The sequence below is a fragment of the Neopelma chrysocephalum genome, unplaced genomic scaffold, assembly GCF_003984885.1.
Source record: "Neopelma chrysocephalum unplaced genomic scaffold, ASM398488v2 Primary Assembly neopelma1_59, whole genome shotgun sequence".
NCBI lineage: Eukaryota > Metazoa > Chordata > Aves > Passeriformes > Pipridae > Neopelma > Neopelma chrysocephalum.
In genome coordinates this window covers 12,266,848-12,283,088 of record NW_020897714.1, presented here as the reverse complement: position 1 = coordinate 12,283,088, position 16,241 = coordinate 12,266,848, and the positions used below count along the sequence as shown (strand labels likewise).

The window sequence follows — 16,241 nt, the reverse complement described above, 5'->3', positions numbered from 1 at the left end:
TGTTAAAAAGTGACACTTGTGGTTTTTGCAGTCTTTATATTAGATATCACACTGAATATAGAATGACATCTGTGTGTCATATCTGTGCAAATACTGAAGTACTAAGATCTCACCAATAAAGTAGATTTTCTGCAACACACGTGATTAGTGATATTAAATAATATAAAAATTTTATTTAAAAAATTTATTTTTACTTTATTTTAATAACTAAACTGGTAAAGTGCACATCTGTTAGGCTACAGCACTGGTTTACTTCTTGGAATAGAGTCTGAATGTTAAAGGTCATCATTAACCCATATTCTCCAGAAGAAATTGTCAGTTCTACAACTCTTTTAGTTTGCATTTTTCATGTGTCTATTTTTTCTTAGATATTGGTGAATCTGAACTTTTATGTTACGTGGTTTATGCCCTGAGCGGTGAAGTAGCAAAAGAAAAAGCAGGAAAAAGCTCCACTGTAATCCTTGGTAATCTATAAGGAAAAGAATATAAAGTAGGAGTAGAGATGATCATCTCTGAAATGGTCTGGTGCAGATCCAGATTTATAGCTGTATTACCCCCTCTGTATTTGTACCCCATCATGGTAGACACAGAGCAAGACTTGTTCTCCTGATCAAGAAACCTTGAGAGAATTTCCAGGAGTGCCGCCCAAACTTTTCAAGGATAGAACAAACCTTAAAGCAATACTTAATGATGGTCTTATGTTTTTTTTTAATTAAGAAAAAGATTGAATGGTGATCACTGGACATGTACACATAGGTCTGGCTTAATGATCTTCAGTATTATAGATAATAATTAACACTATAATTGGAAATCAAACTTTTAACATAGTATCTCAGGCATTTTGAAGCAAAGAGTAGCTAAAGTGTTTCACAAATGCATGTTTAAAAGATACTTTAATAAAGCTTCTGCCTTGTCTCTACAATGGACTTACCTGAGCAATCATATTGGTTCCCTCTGGTGTTAAAGCTCTGAAAACCCATTATGGCTGGAGCATTTGTTAAGCAGTCTCTACAGATGTGGTATTGTGGCAGCTTTAATGAAATGCACCTTCTATGTCACAGAGGCGAAACCAAGATGATAACAAGGATGAAGCTATTTTGGTTAGATCATTCTTATGTTGTGCCTCTTCCATGACTTTGACTTTCTATAAGGAAACACTTCTTGTGTTTTGTATCAGACTATCTTGCCTTTCTGTTGAGAAAGATAAATAATCTGTTGTGTTTGTGTTGTAAACGAGTTGCTTAATTGTTTTTGTTGTGCTTCCAGAGAGCATTGTTAGGGTGTATGGATCCTATACGTGACTGAATGCAGTTTTCTTTCCTGAGTTTCTTTCTGTAAATCCCACTCAGTGAATTTACTATTAAGATAGACTTAGCCACAGCGGATCAAGTTGTTGAGCATCTTCATCAAGCATGGAAAGCCAAATACAGGCCAATTCTTTCTCCATGCTCTCTGCTTTAAAAACTAGCAGCTGCTTCCAGCTTGAAGCATACACTAAATTTCCAAGAGCTTTCAGCTAGTTATGAAAAAACTTTGAATTGTGGGAGGATTTGAATGGGATGTATCAAAAAAGGCATTTAACCTGGGAAAATATACTGAACAGTATAGAGCTGTTGTAGAGGGAAAAATCTGCTTACATCTCCATTGGTGTTTGACCATTTCTAAGAGAAAAAACAGAGTGATTATCAGTCATGATCTCTTTGAAACTCTCAATAATAATAAATATATTTAAGAACCTTTTCTAACTAGGTGTTATTCTCATTTTATGAAAAACTGTAAATGATTCTGAAAAGCTGCAAACTTGAATAATTTTCTCTCTAATTCATCTTACTTCTATTTTAAGAGAGACAAGCAGTTCCTTGGGCTGCTTATTAACCTATGGAAGTCAAGAAAAATGCTGCTTAATTTCAAGAAAAGTGTATTCTCTTTTGCTATGGTAAACTACTTTATATTGTGTACTTGGTATAATTACATGCAGAAAAGGAAATTGGAAGTTTGATTTAAAAAAATAGAATTCAAATTCCATTTATCTCTTTTTCTTTTCTCTCAGGTGGAAAGACATGACATGAATACCCTGAGTTTACCGCTTAACATTCGCCGTGGAGGTTCTGATACCAACCTGAACTTTGATGTACCAGATGGGGTCCTAGAGTTTCACAAAGTCAAACTCAGTGCAGATAGCTTGAAACAGAAAATTCTCAAGGTTACAGAGCAAATCAAGGTTGAACAAACAGCTCGAGATGGAAATGTGGCTGAGTATTTGAAACTGGTAAACAGTGCAGACAAGCAACAGGCCGGGCGCATTAAACAAGTCTTTGAGAAAAAGAACCAGAAATCTGCCCACTCCATTGCCCAGCTGCAGAAGAAATTGGAACAGTATCACAAAAAGCTCAAGGATATTGAACAAAATGGATCTTCCAAAACTACCAAGGATACTTCCAAAGATAACTTGAAAGATGTTCAACATGGAAAGTCTCGTACCACTGGGCATGGAACAGAGAGCAGCAAGTCGGGTGTGCCAGGTGTATCTTTGACACCACCTGTCTTTGTTTTCAGCAAGTCTAGAGAGTTTGCCAACCTGATCCGAAACAAATTTGGTAGTGCAGACAACATTGCTCATCTCAAAAATACCCTGGATGAATTTCGGCCAGAAACGAGTTCCAGAACATATGGGGGCAGTGCCACCATTGTTGCCAAACCAAAATATGTTAGTGATGACGAATGCTCAAGTGGGACCTCTGGATCAGCAGATAGTAATGGGAATACTTCTTTTAGTCCTGCTGTGGCAAGTACCCTGGACAGCCAAGGAAAGCTTTCCATGATTTTGGAGGAACTAAGGGAAATCAAGGAGACCCAGTCCCAATTAGCTGATGATATTGAGAATTTAAAAACACAATTTAAAAGAGACTATGGCTTTATTTCTCAGATGTTACAAGAGGAAAGATTTAGGTATTTTTATTTAACTGTTCTCTTGAAATTACTTTTGAACCGGTATAGGAGCTATTTGGAAAATGTGTGTGTGTGCATGTGTGTGTGGGGGGGAGATATTTCAGAAGCAAGAGGAAAAAATAGTTCCAATCAATATCTGGTACCAACATGTTCCACTCCTTCCAGTGACTAAAACATTAGTATTTCCGATCAAATTATGTGGTGGTCCTTTGCTTTTTGTCAAAGGCTGGTCAGAAAACTCTCTCCACTGTCACACTGTGAATTATGTGAGTACTGGGGATAGGAGTATTCACTGCCAATTGTTTTGTAACCAATGGAATGATTCTCAACTGTTGTGACTAGAAAAAGCTAATCAGTCTATGGTATAGCAGAACTGACTTACAGCTGATGAGTATACCCTTGATTCCTGAGTACCTTGTCCAAATACTTCTCACACACATTGCTATCTTGTGGATGCAATGTCACCTTGTACCCTGGTGTAATACACAGCTGTGAGATGTGATTTTAAGTACTCTAGCACAACTTCCTTTTGCATTTGTTACTTGGCAATTAATTACTTTATCATCTACTCTGAGAAGATATGTTCTACAGAGGACTTACACCTGCTGTACCTATATCCCATTTGTCATATCACTTGTGACAGTCGATTCTTGAAGTCTTTACTATACTAGTGGGAAAAAACTCAGTATAAAATGCAATATTTAATGTTTCCCTTGTTTACGGTTCTTGAAATACAAGGAAAGGCTTGATATCACATGATAACATAGGGGAGGAAAGAACAATACAAATGGCCTACTGAACTCAGGTCTTGGTTTGAGGGGAAGACAGTGGCCTTTTCTGACAGCTCACTGCCATTAAGATCTCAAGCCTCCTACCACCCATTTCCGCAGCGTGACAATTTTGCCTTCATCATTTTTGTGCTGACTGCAGTGTTTGCCTGTTTGTATGTTAAATCAAATGACAGACTCACCAAAAAATTTCTAGTTTCCTGATGATTTAGTTGAACTGGTTTGCTGTGCAGAGGCATGCCAGAACAGGCTGTACACAAATGGCAGGACCTTGCAGTTGTGTTTGAGAGAGAACATACTTTTCTTGTCATTACTGGTTAGCTGTTAACTGGCTCAAACTTAATTATGAAACCATATCTTCTTGTCTAAATGAAGAGTGAAAAACAGAAAAATGTGAGTTGGAGATCCTTAGGCACTGTTTATAGTTCATATAATTTTCCAATGATGTACAGATATTTTCTTCTTAACACCCACTGTCAGCAAGAAACACTGAAAAAAGACTTTCAGCTTGCTGAATAAATGCTTATGGAGAGTTTGCAAAGTTTTTACTGATTTCCTTTATGTGCTTTGTAATGCCAGTCATGAATTCATAGTACACTGAAAAATTATCTTTTAAAACGTGTAATTGTGTTCATGATTTAGCATTTCTTGAACAGAAGGCACTAAATTTAGACCTCTTTTCCTAATAAGATACGAAAGATTGGAGGACCAGTTAAATGACCTCACTGATCTTCATCAACATGAGACAGCAAACTTGAAACAAGAGCTAGCCAGCATAGAGGAGAAAGTGGCATATCAGGCATATGAGCGATCACGAGATGTTCAGGTAAGTTTTTCCTTACCATAGACTTCTAATATTTGGTGGAAATCTTGTACCATGGAACACTCGCATCTTTCTACATCTTTGTAAATAAGGAGTCTGGGGAAAGATTTAAGCCCATGTTTTTTCTGTTTTAAAGTGAAAACCCAGCATATTAAATCAATGTGAGTCTTCATTTGTTTCACTGGATTCAGAATTTTTTCTACTGGAATTGATGACGTAGGCTGGGCAGACTTGTGGTTGAAGAATGGTCTGTTTTAATTTCTTGCACTAGAGGAGGAAGGAATTAAGTCTCCTCGTACTGTGTAAAATGCCACCTTTGACAATGTCCTAACACAAACTTCTTGTTCAGACTTTCTCCAGTAAGTAGTCTCATCACTGGCAAGGTTTATTATAAATTGAGCTTCAGGTAAACAGTAAGAAAGCTAATTGATAAATAGACTTGTAGATTTGCCAGTTATAATTTAAGAGTTTTAAGCCATGGTCACAACAACCTCTATAATTAAAACTGTAGGATGTGTTCACCTTAGTGATCAGTTGTAGTTATGTCTGGCTTCACTCAAAAGCCAGTAATAATGTCTACAAGTGTGTCCTGATGGCATGTAGCTACATACTTGAATATTTATATACAATATAATCTTATATAATGCGTAATATTTCTACTTAAAGCCTGAGCAAGTGGTGAAAAATGGTGAAAACATTGTTATGTCTTACCTATTCGTGAACAAATGAGGAATGCTCAAAGACTGTCTTCATATTGTCTCAGATGGTAAAAGAACCTAAAACCTGTCCTGTATACCCCTGTGCTCACATTTTTAAACATAGAGCCTGCAGGCAGGAGGATGATCACAGTTCCCTAACTGGTGTGAGAGTTAGGAAGCTCCTGGGAACAGAATGGGAAAGGATGTACTAAATCTAAGTGCATCATAGGTTTCTTTGTAGGTTTAAAGGAGAGAGATCTCTGATAGATTTAGAGAAAAGAGGACTCCTTTCTGTGAAGGTATCTTGAGGATGTAAAAACATGAGACCTGAGCTGTCCAGCAGAAGGGCTATGAGCTAATGGCTAACTTGTTAGCAGAATCCTGCAGGGGAGGGGGTGTGTCAGAGACTTTTAAAACTAGTTGAAGTGCTACATTGATACAACCTTGTTTCTTTTATCTCTATACAGCTGGGCCTGTTTAAACCTGCCTCTTTGGGGGGGTTGGCAGATAAGCTAAAATAGAGTGAAGGCATTTAAGCTCTGGATATTTTGAGTAACAACTCTGTCGCTAAAGGATGTGCAGGTCGTTTCTAAAGACATGCTCAGCCTCTCAATGCAGAGCTGCAGGTATCAGACTTTTGCAGCTAGACTTTCTCTGAAGCAGCACAAGATTTGAGAATAACTTACAGTCAGAGTGGAATACGTACCAGGAAAGGTTTTTAGTGTGTAGTGGAGAGCATGCATGAACCATAAGGGACTTTGTGCCGCCCATTAAGAATTGTCTTTTTTATATATATATGTGTGTGTATATATATGTATATATAACTAATTCCTAGAACAGTGAAAGAAAGCAGTTTTGTGTAACACGCTGTGCCATGTGCTCTGCAATGACCTTGGTGCCTGGCTGGTCACACGGTAAGCCAGTTCAACTTGCTAAAATAAGAGAACTGACCTAGCAAGACAGAGTTAATAACTCTCTGTGTGTTTATATCTAGAGGTTTGGGTTGAAACAGCTTACTGTGTGATCAGGTGAACGCCCCTGCCAGTGGAAGGAAAATGTTTGGGGAAGGAAGTAGGGATGCTGGAACATCAGTTTTCCCTTTTACACAGCGGTAAAAGGTTATGTCAAATTGATCAATTTATTAAATTATAGCCTTCCACCATGTTACATAGTGGTGCCCAAATCCCAACTCCAGCAAGAAGTGGCATTTTGGCAAATAAGTGAAGCAGTTGGAAATTTTTCTGTGTTTCACTTTGGGAGGGCTTAAGTGTGGGGTTAGTGCCTTAGAAAGCATTTTACTCAAAGACCACTTTTAGTCCATCCTCAAGAAGAAGAGAAAGGTCTGCTCCCTTTAGAACAAATTGTAAAGAGGAATAGATCATATGAAAGAGAATCCCATAAAAGCACCACCGCAGGTTTCTCCACTGTCTCCCCTGCCCACTTGGGGTATGGATCAATGAGCCTTCACACTGATAGAGGGAGAAGGCCAGATCTTAACAGAGGACTCAAGCCCACATTGTGCAACAGGTGGCTTTGAGAGAAAAAAAATGTAGGCCATAGAGGTGATGTAAAACAAATACTACGTGTTGCAAAGTAGATTTAATTAGTATTGCAGCAAGCCCACCCTAATGTTTTCTATAGTATATAGAAAGAAACTAATTTTGTTGCTGTTCTAATGCAGTGATAGTTGCTATGGTAACAGCTTTCCCAGTACTTTATCTCGTCAGTATATACAGCAAACATCTGTCATGAACATTAGAGTTATGATGCTTTTTCTCAAGCATGAAAAAAGTAAAAACTACATTGTGGCCAGTGTTGTTAGACTTGATTATGCCTGAGCAGGCAGTGGTACATTCATGTAGATATACACGTGCACTTTTTTTTAAAAGTTCATGGTTCACTGAAATTTTAGCAGTGTATAATAAATTACACATCTAATCTAGCTGATGGATGGCTCAGCAGCTAAAATGTGAAGAAGTGTTGAATGGAAATACAGCTGCCCTAATTCTTGTTTTCTGTCTCCAGGAAGCCTTGGAATCATGCCAGACCCGGGTGTCCAAACTGGAGCTCCATCAGCAGGAACAGCAAGCACAGCAGTCTGAAACAGTTAATGCCAAAGTGCTCCTGGGGAAATGTATAAATGTTATCCTGGCCTTCATGACTGTCATCTTAGTGTGTGTTTCTACTATTGCAAAGTTCATTGCTCCTATGATGAAGAGCCGCTTTCATATCATCTGCACTTTTTTCGCAGTGACGCTGCTGGCAATATTTTGTAAAAACTGGGATCATATAATTTGTGCCATAGAAAGGATGATTATACCAAGATGAAGCCGTTGGACTTGTTTTTCTTTTTTTTTCTTTTTTTAAATTTTCTTCCCCTCCCTGTTTTTTAAGCACTGTGTGTATACAAATTCTGGTGTAAATGCATAAAAGCATATTCGTTGGCAGTCAGTTGTTCAATCTGATTTTGTCTAACTGGCTATGTCTGTGATGAACTGCTCACTTAAGTCAGTCTTCTGCCTTAATCCAAAACGTTGTCCACTTTACAAACCCACACCCACCAAAGATGGTATGATGGTCTGGGAGGCATCTCAGCAACTGCAAGTGTCAGCTGTGCTTTTTACTAGGGTGGAGTGCAAAGAGTGTGACAGGAGGGAGTACCATCAGCCCTGTTAGACTCATAAGTTAATTTCTCTCTGAATCCAACTGGAGTAACAAGCCAAATTGTGCTGTCATATGTATTAGGAGTTCTTGATTCTAAATTAATGAGTATCTGTATATGGAGTTTCTAGTTTTCAGGACCAATGAAACTTGATGCTTCTGCTAGTAACTTTTTGCACAGAGTTTATTGTTTGTAAATTAGACCAATGATGACTATTGACCACAGTTAGCAGTTGTTCATTCTGGCACTGTTCCTTATCACATTTGGGAAACACATACATGTGGCGTAAGACTTCCAAAGATGGACTGAATGGAATGATAAGATCCCCCAGACCACTTTGTAAAGGAGTAGAGAAGCAAGTAGCTGGTAGTTGTCATCCAGACCAATGCACTTGCTTCAACCTTTGTAACCTGCAGGGGGAAAGAAGTACACAGAAAGGCATCACTGAGGTTAGCCTTTGTTAGCACTGAATTGTTGGGGTGTTCTAACTCGATGCAAACCATATAGGTGGCGGGACTCTGGGTACAGTGGATTTCTTTCTTGTGTCAGATTAAAGAATGTGGCAGAAACCTGAGGGAACAGCTTCTTAGGGGAGCAGGGAGTTAAACTTCTGTAAATATACAAACTGCAGACTCTCTTGACAAACATTCCTGAAAATAATGTATTAACATGCAGTACTACTACTAGGAGACAGGGTTGGGTTTGTTTTCTCACTGGAATTTATTTTGCATGATTTAAGAACTGCAGAAAAATTTCCCTGAAATCTGCTTGGCTTTCAGCCATGATGTAAAACAAGATCTTTATTTAATACAAACAAACAAAACCCACCACAAAACAAACCACCACAACGACAATTCTTCTCTACTCTCCATTAAATGAAAAGATAGTGTCTCCAGTTATTTGATGTTCAGTGTTCCTAACTGTGAAAATAATTGTCATGACAGATTTTCTTTTCAGTTGCAGTATTTTCTATGCTGGTATTACAGGAGGGAGGGAGAGGATTGCTTGGTGTGTGTATTTATTTTTAATCAAGTGCAATATTTGGTGTAGAAGTTGTGAGGACCTTGTTCTGAGGAAAGGGAGTGGGGGAGGGAGAGGCAGGGGAAGAACTTTGACATTTTACCATGATTGGATTAACAGCGAATAGTTACTTTTTGTGGTTTCAGGAACTGAAGAAAGGACAGAATTAACTTCATAAATAATAATATGACTCAGCAATTAGAAAATTCAATTAAAACACTTAAAAAAAATTTTAAAGAATTCTTTATATGTGCTACATCTTTGAACAGAGAATTCAGGAAGGACTGTGCTGGTTTGCAGGCGCCGGAACTGGATCAGGTCAGGCACACCCATGTTATCCTAACTCAGCCCTACCTTGTCTCAGAGCATGGTGGAGTGGAAGCAAAATTCCTGCTGAGAGAAATATGACTTTTAAAAGCCAGACTTGCTGATTGGTTTATATCTGACTGTGTCAGGAATAATGATTATATAGATACATTATTCTTTTCATTATTTTTTTTTCTCTTTACCCTGTATTCCTGGTATCCCTTGAAGAAGGAAAGATGTATTGTGCTATGCAGAAAATTTTTCTGCCTTCCTTGCTACATGTGCTCCTGCTGCTTTTCAGTTCAGGGAGACCTTTCTTCCCATGTCTCTTAACCCATTTTGTCACTGTATTGCGTGCATTGCAACAGGCATTCACCCCCACCTTCCAAGTATCTGTACTTGGCCTCCTTTTACAGCCAGCAGATAGACTGAAGGCACTGCTTCCACTGAGGCAACTCATAAACTTATCATCCCAGGAAAGTCTCTTCCACAATGTTAGAAAAATTAAAAAAGCAGCAGCTTTTCCCTGACTTTTACATCACAAGAAAAGGTTTTCCTTGGTGGGTTTTTGTTTCCTTTTGATGTGTCCTCAGATTCTCTCAGTTTTTTCCATGGTTTTCTTACATTGTGGTCTTATCTTCATTTTGAAAAGGCATATAATGGTATAATGTTTTTTTTTCCTTTTTTTTCCCCATTTCTTTAGCTAATGGATGTAGTTCTATTCAGAGCCCTTTCCTTTCTGAAGTCTTTTCCTAAACTCCACCACCCATTTTACTAATCAGCCCCTATGACTCTCCTTCTCCCTCATTTCCCTAGTCACATGATTATACATCCATTACCAAAACCAAACAAAAAGAATCCTGGTTCTGATCCTAAGAATGCTGTGACGCTTCATGGTGTTTTCTTGCCATCGTTATTATGATCTTCATTCTTATATTCAGCTTGCACAACCACCTTCTGTTGTGGCCTCTTGAGAAAACAGTTTGTTTAGCATTTTGTTAAATGAGTTCAGAAGGTAAGATGTGCAAGAAAGGAATGCCACATGTTAATAATGTGTATGTAAGAAAAACTCCTTTACCTGTTGCATGATTATATGTTTAAAGAGATAATACTCCCAGTGCTAGTTTATGTAGTTAAGTGTTACATCAGGTAGTCTCAAGGTCAGGTGTGTTTTTCTTATAACAAGGGAAGCTGGTATCGTACAACCTGGGACCATGAAGGCCTCTGCTCCAAGGGCATCCTATTGCAATTCTGGAAGACAACCTCAGTGCAAAATGAGGGTAGAATGTAAAATCGATGGCTCTACAAAAGAGTGGTCACTGTCTTGATAGAATCTGTGTTCAAATTGGAAACAGGAAGGTCTTGCATTCCCATATTAACTTTACATCTGGCAGAGGACACAGAAAAAGATAAAAAGACTGCATAATGTTAGTTATGCAAATTAAAACAACCCTAATTGGTGAATGGGCACACCAATTCTCTACTTTATTTTCCCTGCTGGATTTAAATCACTGAAGGATGTGGCACACATCAAGTAAATAATAAAATAGCGAAGGGCAAGAACTTGCTTTTGAATGAACTGCTATAGTTTTGCACAGAGTAAGGCTGCAGTGCCAGGAACTCTGCCAAGTGGAAACCACCCAAGGGGGAGAGGGGTCTCCCCTTCTGCCATCACCCCTCCATTTCCTACCTTGTGCTAACACTGGTGTGTGGTGACATCTTCCATATGCCATGTTAGTTCACTAGACTGGAAGTAAAACTTGGCATAAGAGGTGTATGGTTCTGCACATCTAGATATTAAAGGGCTAGTAGAAAGGTCTCATGAGTATGAAGCAAGGACAAAAAGGGAGATGAGGCTTTTTCTTTCTTGCTGCAGTGAATCATTAGCTGCCCCTAAAACTGGGCAGCTTCAGTGTAGAAAAGTTCTTCCTAGCTTTTTCCTACAGGGAATAGATACAAACAGCACCAGGATGTGGTGGGACAGGCTAGCAAGCTGTTAGATCAAGAGCGGGCTGGTGCCTGTGCCACTATCTTCAGTATTGGGATCACTTCCCCCCTCTAGACTGGGATTATGTGAGTGTACATATCTGGCCTGCAGTCAGAGCTCTGCTTACCATGAAAATATGCCTAGGCCAACCCAAAGAATTGCAAGACCTCTTAAGGAGAACTCTGTTCAGCTTCTCAATCAATTAACCATGTTCTGTCAGGATACAATTTGCTTTTATGTTCTCATACAACACATTAGACATTCTTAGGATATTCCTTACACCTACTCATTGTGAGCCTCTAAAACACTCCTACTCAACAAAAAGTTGCCAGGCAGTGTCTTTTTTGCTTGGTGCTGCCTGGTAGTCAATTATTTCGCTTCACTTTGACAGTAGTTCTCTGATGGAAAAGCCCTTCAATTAGTTGTTCATATTGTTCTGTTGGCAGCTCTTTGTTCAGAGGGTTCTGGAGATTAATTTCTTAGGAAAGTTAGCACAATTTTCCTGATTTCTCCCATTTCAGCTTTCAGCACTAAATGAGGCTTTCTCTAAAACTTGTCGAATGGATCCCTCTGCTAGCTTCATCTAGCTTCAGCTCAGTTATTGTTGAATGTCCAATTAGTGATTGGTGGAACTGAATGAGACTCAGTTTAAATTTCTTTGCCATTCTGCTTTACATTATATGCATTCATGCAACTTCTCATTTTATTGCACTCCTATGATGTGATATCTGCTTGTTCTGAATTCTTATAGAGCCACTATAAAATCTCACTGCATTTTAGTTTAATATTAAAATGCTTGTGTTATGCAGTGCCTCTGCTGCAGGACCATCACATATAGATCCGATATCTGTACTCCATGAAGGATATTTAAAAGCCAGTGGTTTTCTTTGAACAAATCATAACTGCTTATCTGGGGAATAGAAATTCAATAGGTGAATACAATTTGCTGTAGGAAAGATACATGATACACTGACTAGAACTGAAGCTAGACAAATCCACTGTAAGCATAAGCTTCAGTTTTGTAATCATAAGGGTTGCAAGCTAATTATTAGCTACTGAACAACATAATAAACAAGTACTCTAACACTTGAAGTTGAATGCGTCTGCTCAAAAAGGTATCAACTCAGGCTTACGTTTGATACAATGTTAACTGCATAATCACAGGTAGTGCTTTCTGAATCAAAATCAAAGAATTAGAAATTTGGGGGAAAAAAAAAGAAAACACAGAACCTTGAGGTTCATTTAGGTGGTATGAAAACCAACATTTTTTTATTTGCTTTTCTTTTTGTTTTGGGAAACCAAGTCCCTTTCCAATGTGATAAAGACATTTTACTTCCAAATTCAATGGTACAACAGAAGGTAAACACAGATTATTGTAATTAAACACTTTAATTTAGATAACAAAATTTAATCACTTCCAAAAGTCCATCTAGGACTAGCAATCAGGCAAATTTATTCTCCTCTTTTTTTTAATCAAGCAAATATTTATCTGCTTTCTTCATTTACCATCATGCCAGAACATGGCCTTAATTAATTATATTGCTTCCCTTTAAAGTACAAGAGATTATAAAGGACTTGTTTTCAGATGAAGTTGGAATGGGATCTCTGATCCTGCACAAAGAATCAGACAATTTTACATTACAAGAGTGAAAGACTAAGAAAAATTTTGTTTTAGTCAGTGGAATTGCTTATTTTCCCTGAAAAAGCCGAGATGATGCTGTATATAAAGACTGCATGAGGCCTAGTCAAACTGTCTTGTACAGTTGATTTGCTGTATGTTTAGCATATTAAGTTGTACTGTTGTTGGGAAGTTTTGCACAAAGCCACCTTTCCTTTTTACCCAGGGAATCTGGGTCTGGTAGTATCAAGGTGTACCAAAAACTGTCTGCTTTTATTGACTAAAGTTAATTGTCTCAGTGTGTCACCTGCAATGTTTCTCATATTATTTCCATTTTGTGCAGCACTGTGGAAAGATGCAACTACGAAAATGTAATTTTTGTATATTTGGTTGTGTAGTCATGACTGCCTCTAAGGTGCCATTAACATTTTTTAAAATAAAAATATTTACATTTATTTGATGATATCGTCTCTTGAACTTACTGTCTGAACACTCAAACCCCTATCAGTTTTCCTTTTTCAGTAACAAATTATTCAATTGACAGTGGCAAAGCTAATCCATTAAGCACAAGGCCCAGCTTTAAAATTATTAAACTGAGTATTCTGCTCTCTTGCAGTTTTGACCAAAACCTGATAATTTGAGTTTCATTTACAGCTGTGACATGGCAAAACTGAATTAGGTATCATCATTGCTTTTCTCCAGAGCTTGTGTGAACATGCTATGCAAGTGTCACACTATTGTACCAAACAGTTGCACTCACTTCGGGTTATTTTTTTTTTTTTTAAACTGAATTAGAAAACTAAGATGTATTTTTATGTTACTGTCAGAAATCTTGGTCGCAAGTGCCAAAAATGCAACTTAACATAGCTGACATAAAGCAAAACATTTGCATTTATTTTTCATAAAGCAGGGGTCTCGTCAGCTGGCACTGGCAGCCATTGGGAATGAACAGAGAAGAAACATTGGGAAGAACAGAGCAGAAACTGTGCCATTAACAGTAACTTTGCAGTCACACAGTACTTCCTGTTTTCTCCTGTTTGAAGAAATGATGTATAGGCATTCCCCATGTCACCTGCAGGCTTTCCAAGGTCTCATTGTGCTGGGTTTTACATGGGTGCCTGGAATTCGTTCTGTATTAAGGCTAACTCCATTCACAAGCCCCACAACTGCTAATAGCTTTTTGCCCACTTCTGGCATGGGCTGAATAATCCCTGCTAATACTGGCAAACCAGACATTAAAAATTGCACCTCGCTTATCATCAGTTCTCTGAGTTGTTCAAAACTCTGGCTTTGGAGTGTGCATAACACACCCTGGTAACTCTTAGCACCCAAAAATAGAAAGGCAGAGAGTAAAACAGAACAGTGCTGTTTAACTTAGCACAGAAAGAGGAGTGTTGCCAAGAAGTGGTCACTGCACAGTGTTAGCAATCACTGCATGAGACAAATAAGCCTTACCAGCAGTGTACTCTACAAATACTTCATGTTGGTGCCCCAAATAACTCCAATAACCAAAGACTTCATCTGCTATTACACTGTGACTCATTTTGCAACACCCAAAATGACTTTGAACTAGCTAGTTCAGGCACTGCAGTTTGTAAACTTAGTGATAAATGATTCCCGAATGCACGTGTGCTTATTTCTCTGTGCTGCTGTGGAAGGTACAGCAGTAAAACGGCAGGTTCTGCCTCCCATGGCACCTAGCACTGCATTGAAGTAATTGAAAGGAGAAATTTCTGTGCAGTGTCCTCCTCAATTCCTGTTTGGAATGTGGACTTAAGTGACAACTCTTTAGTTTTGTGTGCTTGCCTAGTGGATCAATACTATGTCACCTTTTATGTGCAGCCTACCAGATTCAGACAGAAGTAAAGCAGAGAGGCTAAACTACTGGAGAGGCTGGTGTCCAGTCACTAATGGGGTTCCACAAGGCTCCATCCTTGGGATAGTTCTCTTTAACATCTTTCTTAAAAACTTGGAAGTGGGACTGGAAGGGATACTAAGTAACTTTGCTGATGACACTAAACTGGGAGGAGCTGTTCACTCCCTCGAGGTCAGAGAGACCCTGCAGAGAGACCTCAGCAAATTAGAGGACTGGGCAATCACCAATCAGGTGAAGTTCAGTGAGGGCAAGTGCCACATTCTGCACTTGAGATGGGGCAACCCTGGTTGTGTGTATAGTCTGGGGAATGAGAGGCTGGAAAGCAGTGCTGCAGAAGGGGACCTGAGGGTCCTGGTTGATGGCGACTTGAATATGAGTCAGCAGTGCCCTGGCAGCCAGGAGGGCCAACTCTCTCCTGTATCCTGTTAAGCACAGCACTGCCAGCTGGTCAAGAGAGGTGATTGTCCTGCTCTGTTCTGCAGTGGTGTGGCCTCACACATTGAATACTGTGCGCGGTTTTGGGCACCACAATATAAAAAAGACATTAAGCAATTAGAGTGCATCTAGAGGAGGGCCATGAGGATGGCGAGAGGTCTGGAGGGGAAGCCTTATGAGAAGTGGCTAAAGTCACTTGATTTGTTCAGTGTAGAAAAGAAGAGACTGATGGGAGACCTCACTGTGTCTTCAAAATCCTCAGGAGGGGAAAGGGAGGCGCAAGTTCTGATCTCTTCACTCTGGTGACCAGTGACAGGACTCGAGGAAATGGCATGAAGCTGAGTCAGGGGATTAGGTATCAGGAAAAGGTTTTTCACCCAGAGGGTGATTGAGCCCTTGAACAGGCCTCCCCCTGAAGTGGTTACAGCACCAAACCTGATAAAGTTCAAGTGTTTGGACAACACATGATATGATTCCTGGAGTATCCTCCACAGAGCCAGGAGTTGGACTCCATGATCCTGATGGATCCTTTTCAACTCAGCATATTCTATGATTCTCTGATGCCCTGTCTTAGGACAAGCTTAAAGCTGGACGCTGCTGAGCTGCTGAAAGAAGCACCGACATGCTTTTGACAGAAACTTTAGGAATTGAACTTGCATTTCACCATGTTAACCCTTCAGTTGGTGAGTGTGTGGTTCTACCTATCTATGTGTGTGTAAATTTGGAAAAACTCTTTAGTTGGTGTGGCTAGAATGGAATCAATTTAATGGAAATGAAAGCACAGTCAGGACTGAAGACTCATATATGAGAACAATATATTTAAATGTGAAATATCCTTGTGGCCCAATAAATTATCTATATATTTTTCTGTTGAATACCATTTTAATGAGTTGGTACCTGTCAGAGAAACATCCTTTCCCCCACCCTAGTCACAGACCCATGATGAAAAAGGAAAGACAGAGAAGATCAGCATGAGATACTGTTTGTACATGCTGAAGAGAAAAGTAGAGAACACAATGCCTGTGTGGTCAGGCATTGTGTGGTCAGCAGTCCCATACAACATATTTGTCTGAATAATG

General features: G+C 39.1%; 1 protein-coding gene across 5 annotated transcripts in view; it reads left to right on the top strand.

Annotated features, from left to right (window-relative positions):
- Positions 1–7,705, top strand: part of TMCC3 (transmembrane and coiled-coil domain family 3) — a 152,509-nt gene extending 144,804 nt beyond the window's left edge. For all 5 annotated transcript variants that reach the window (XM_027679895.1, XM_027679893.1, XM_027679896.1 and 2 more), the window contains exons 2-4: positions 2,051–2,949; positions 4,428–4,563; positions 7,284–7,705. In XM_027679895.1, the coding sequence (XP_027535696.1) occupies positions 2,066–2,949; positions 4,428–4,563; positions 7,284–7,586 (1,323 nt within the window). In that variant the 5' untranslated portion in view covers positions 2,051–2,065 and the 3' untranslated portion in view covers positions 7,587–7,705. The remainder of the gene's footprint in view (positions 1–2,050; positions 2,950–4,427; positions 4,564–7,283) is intronic.
- The last annotated feature ends 8,536 nt before the right edge of the window (positions 7,706–16,241 follow it).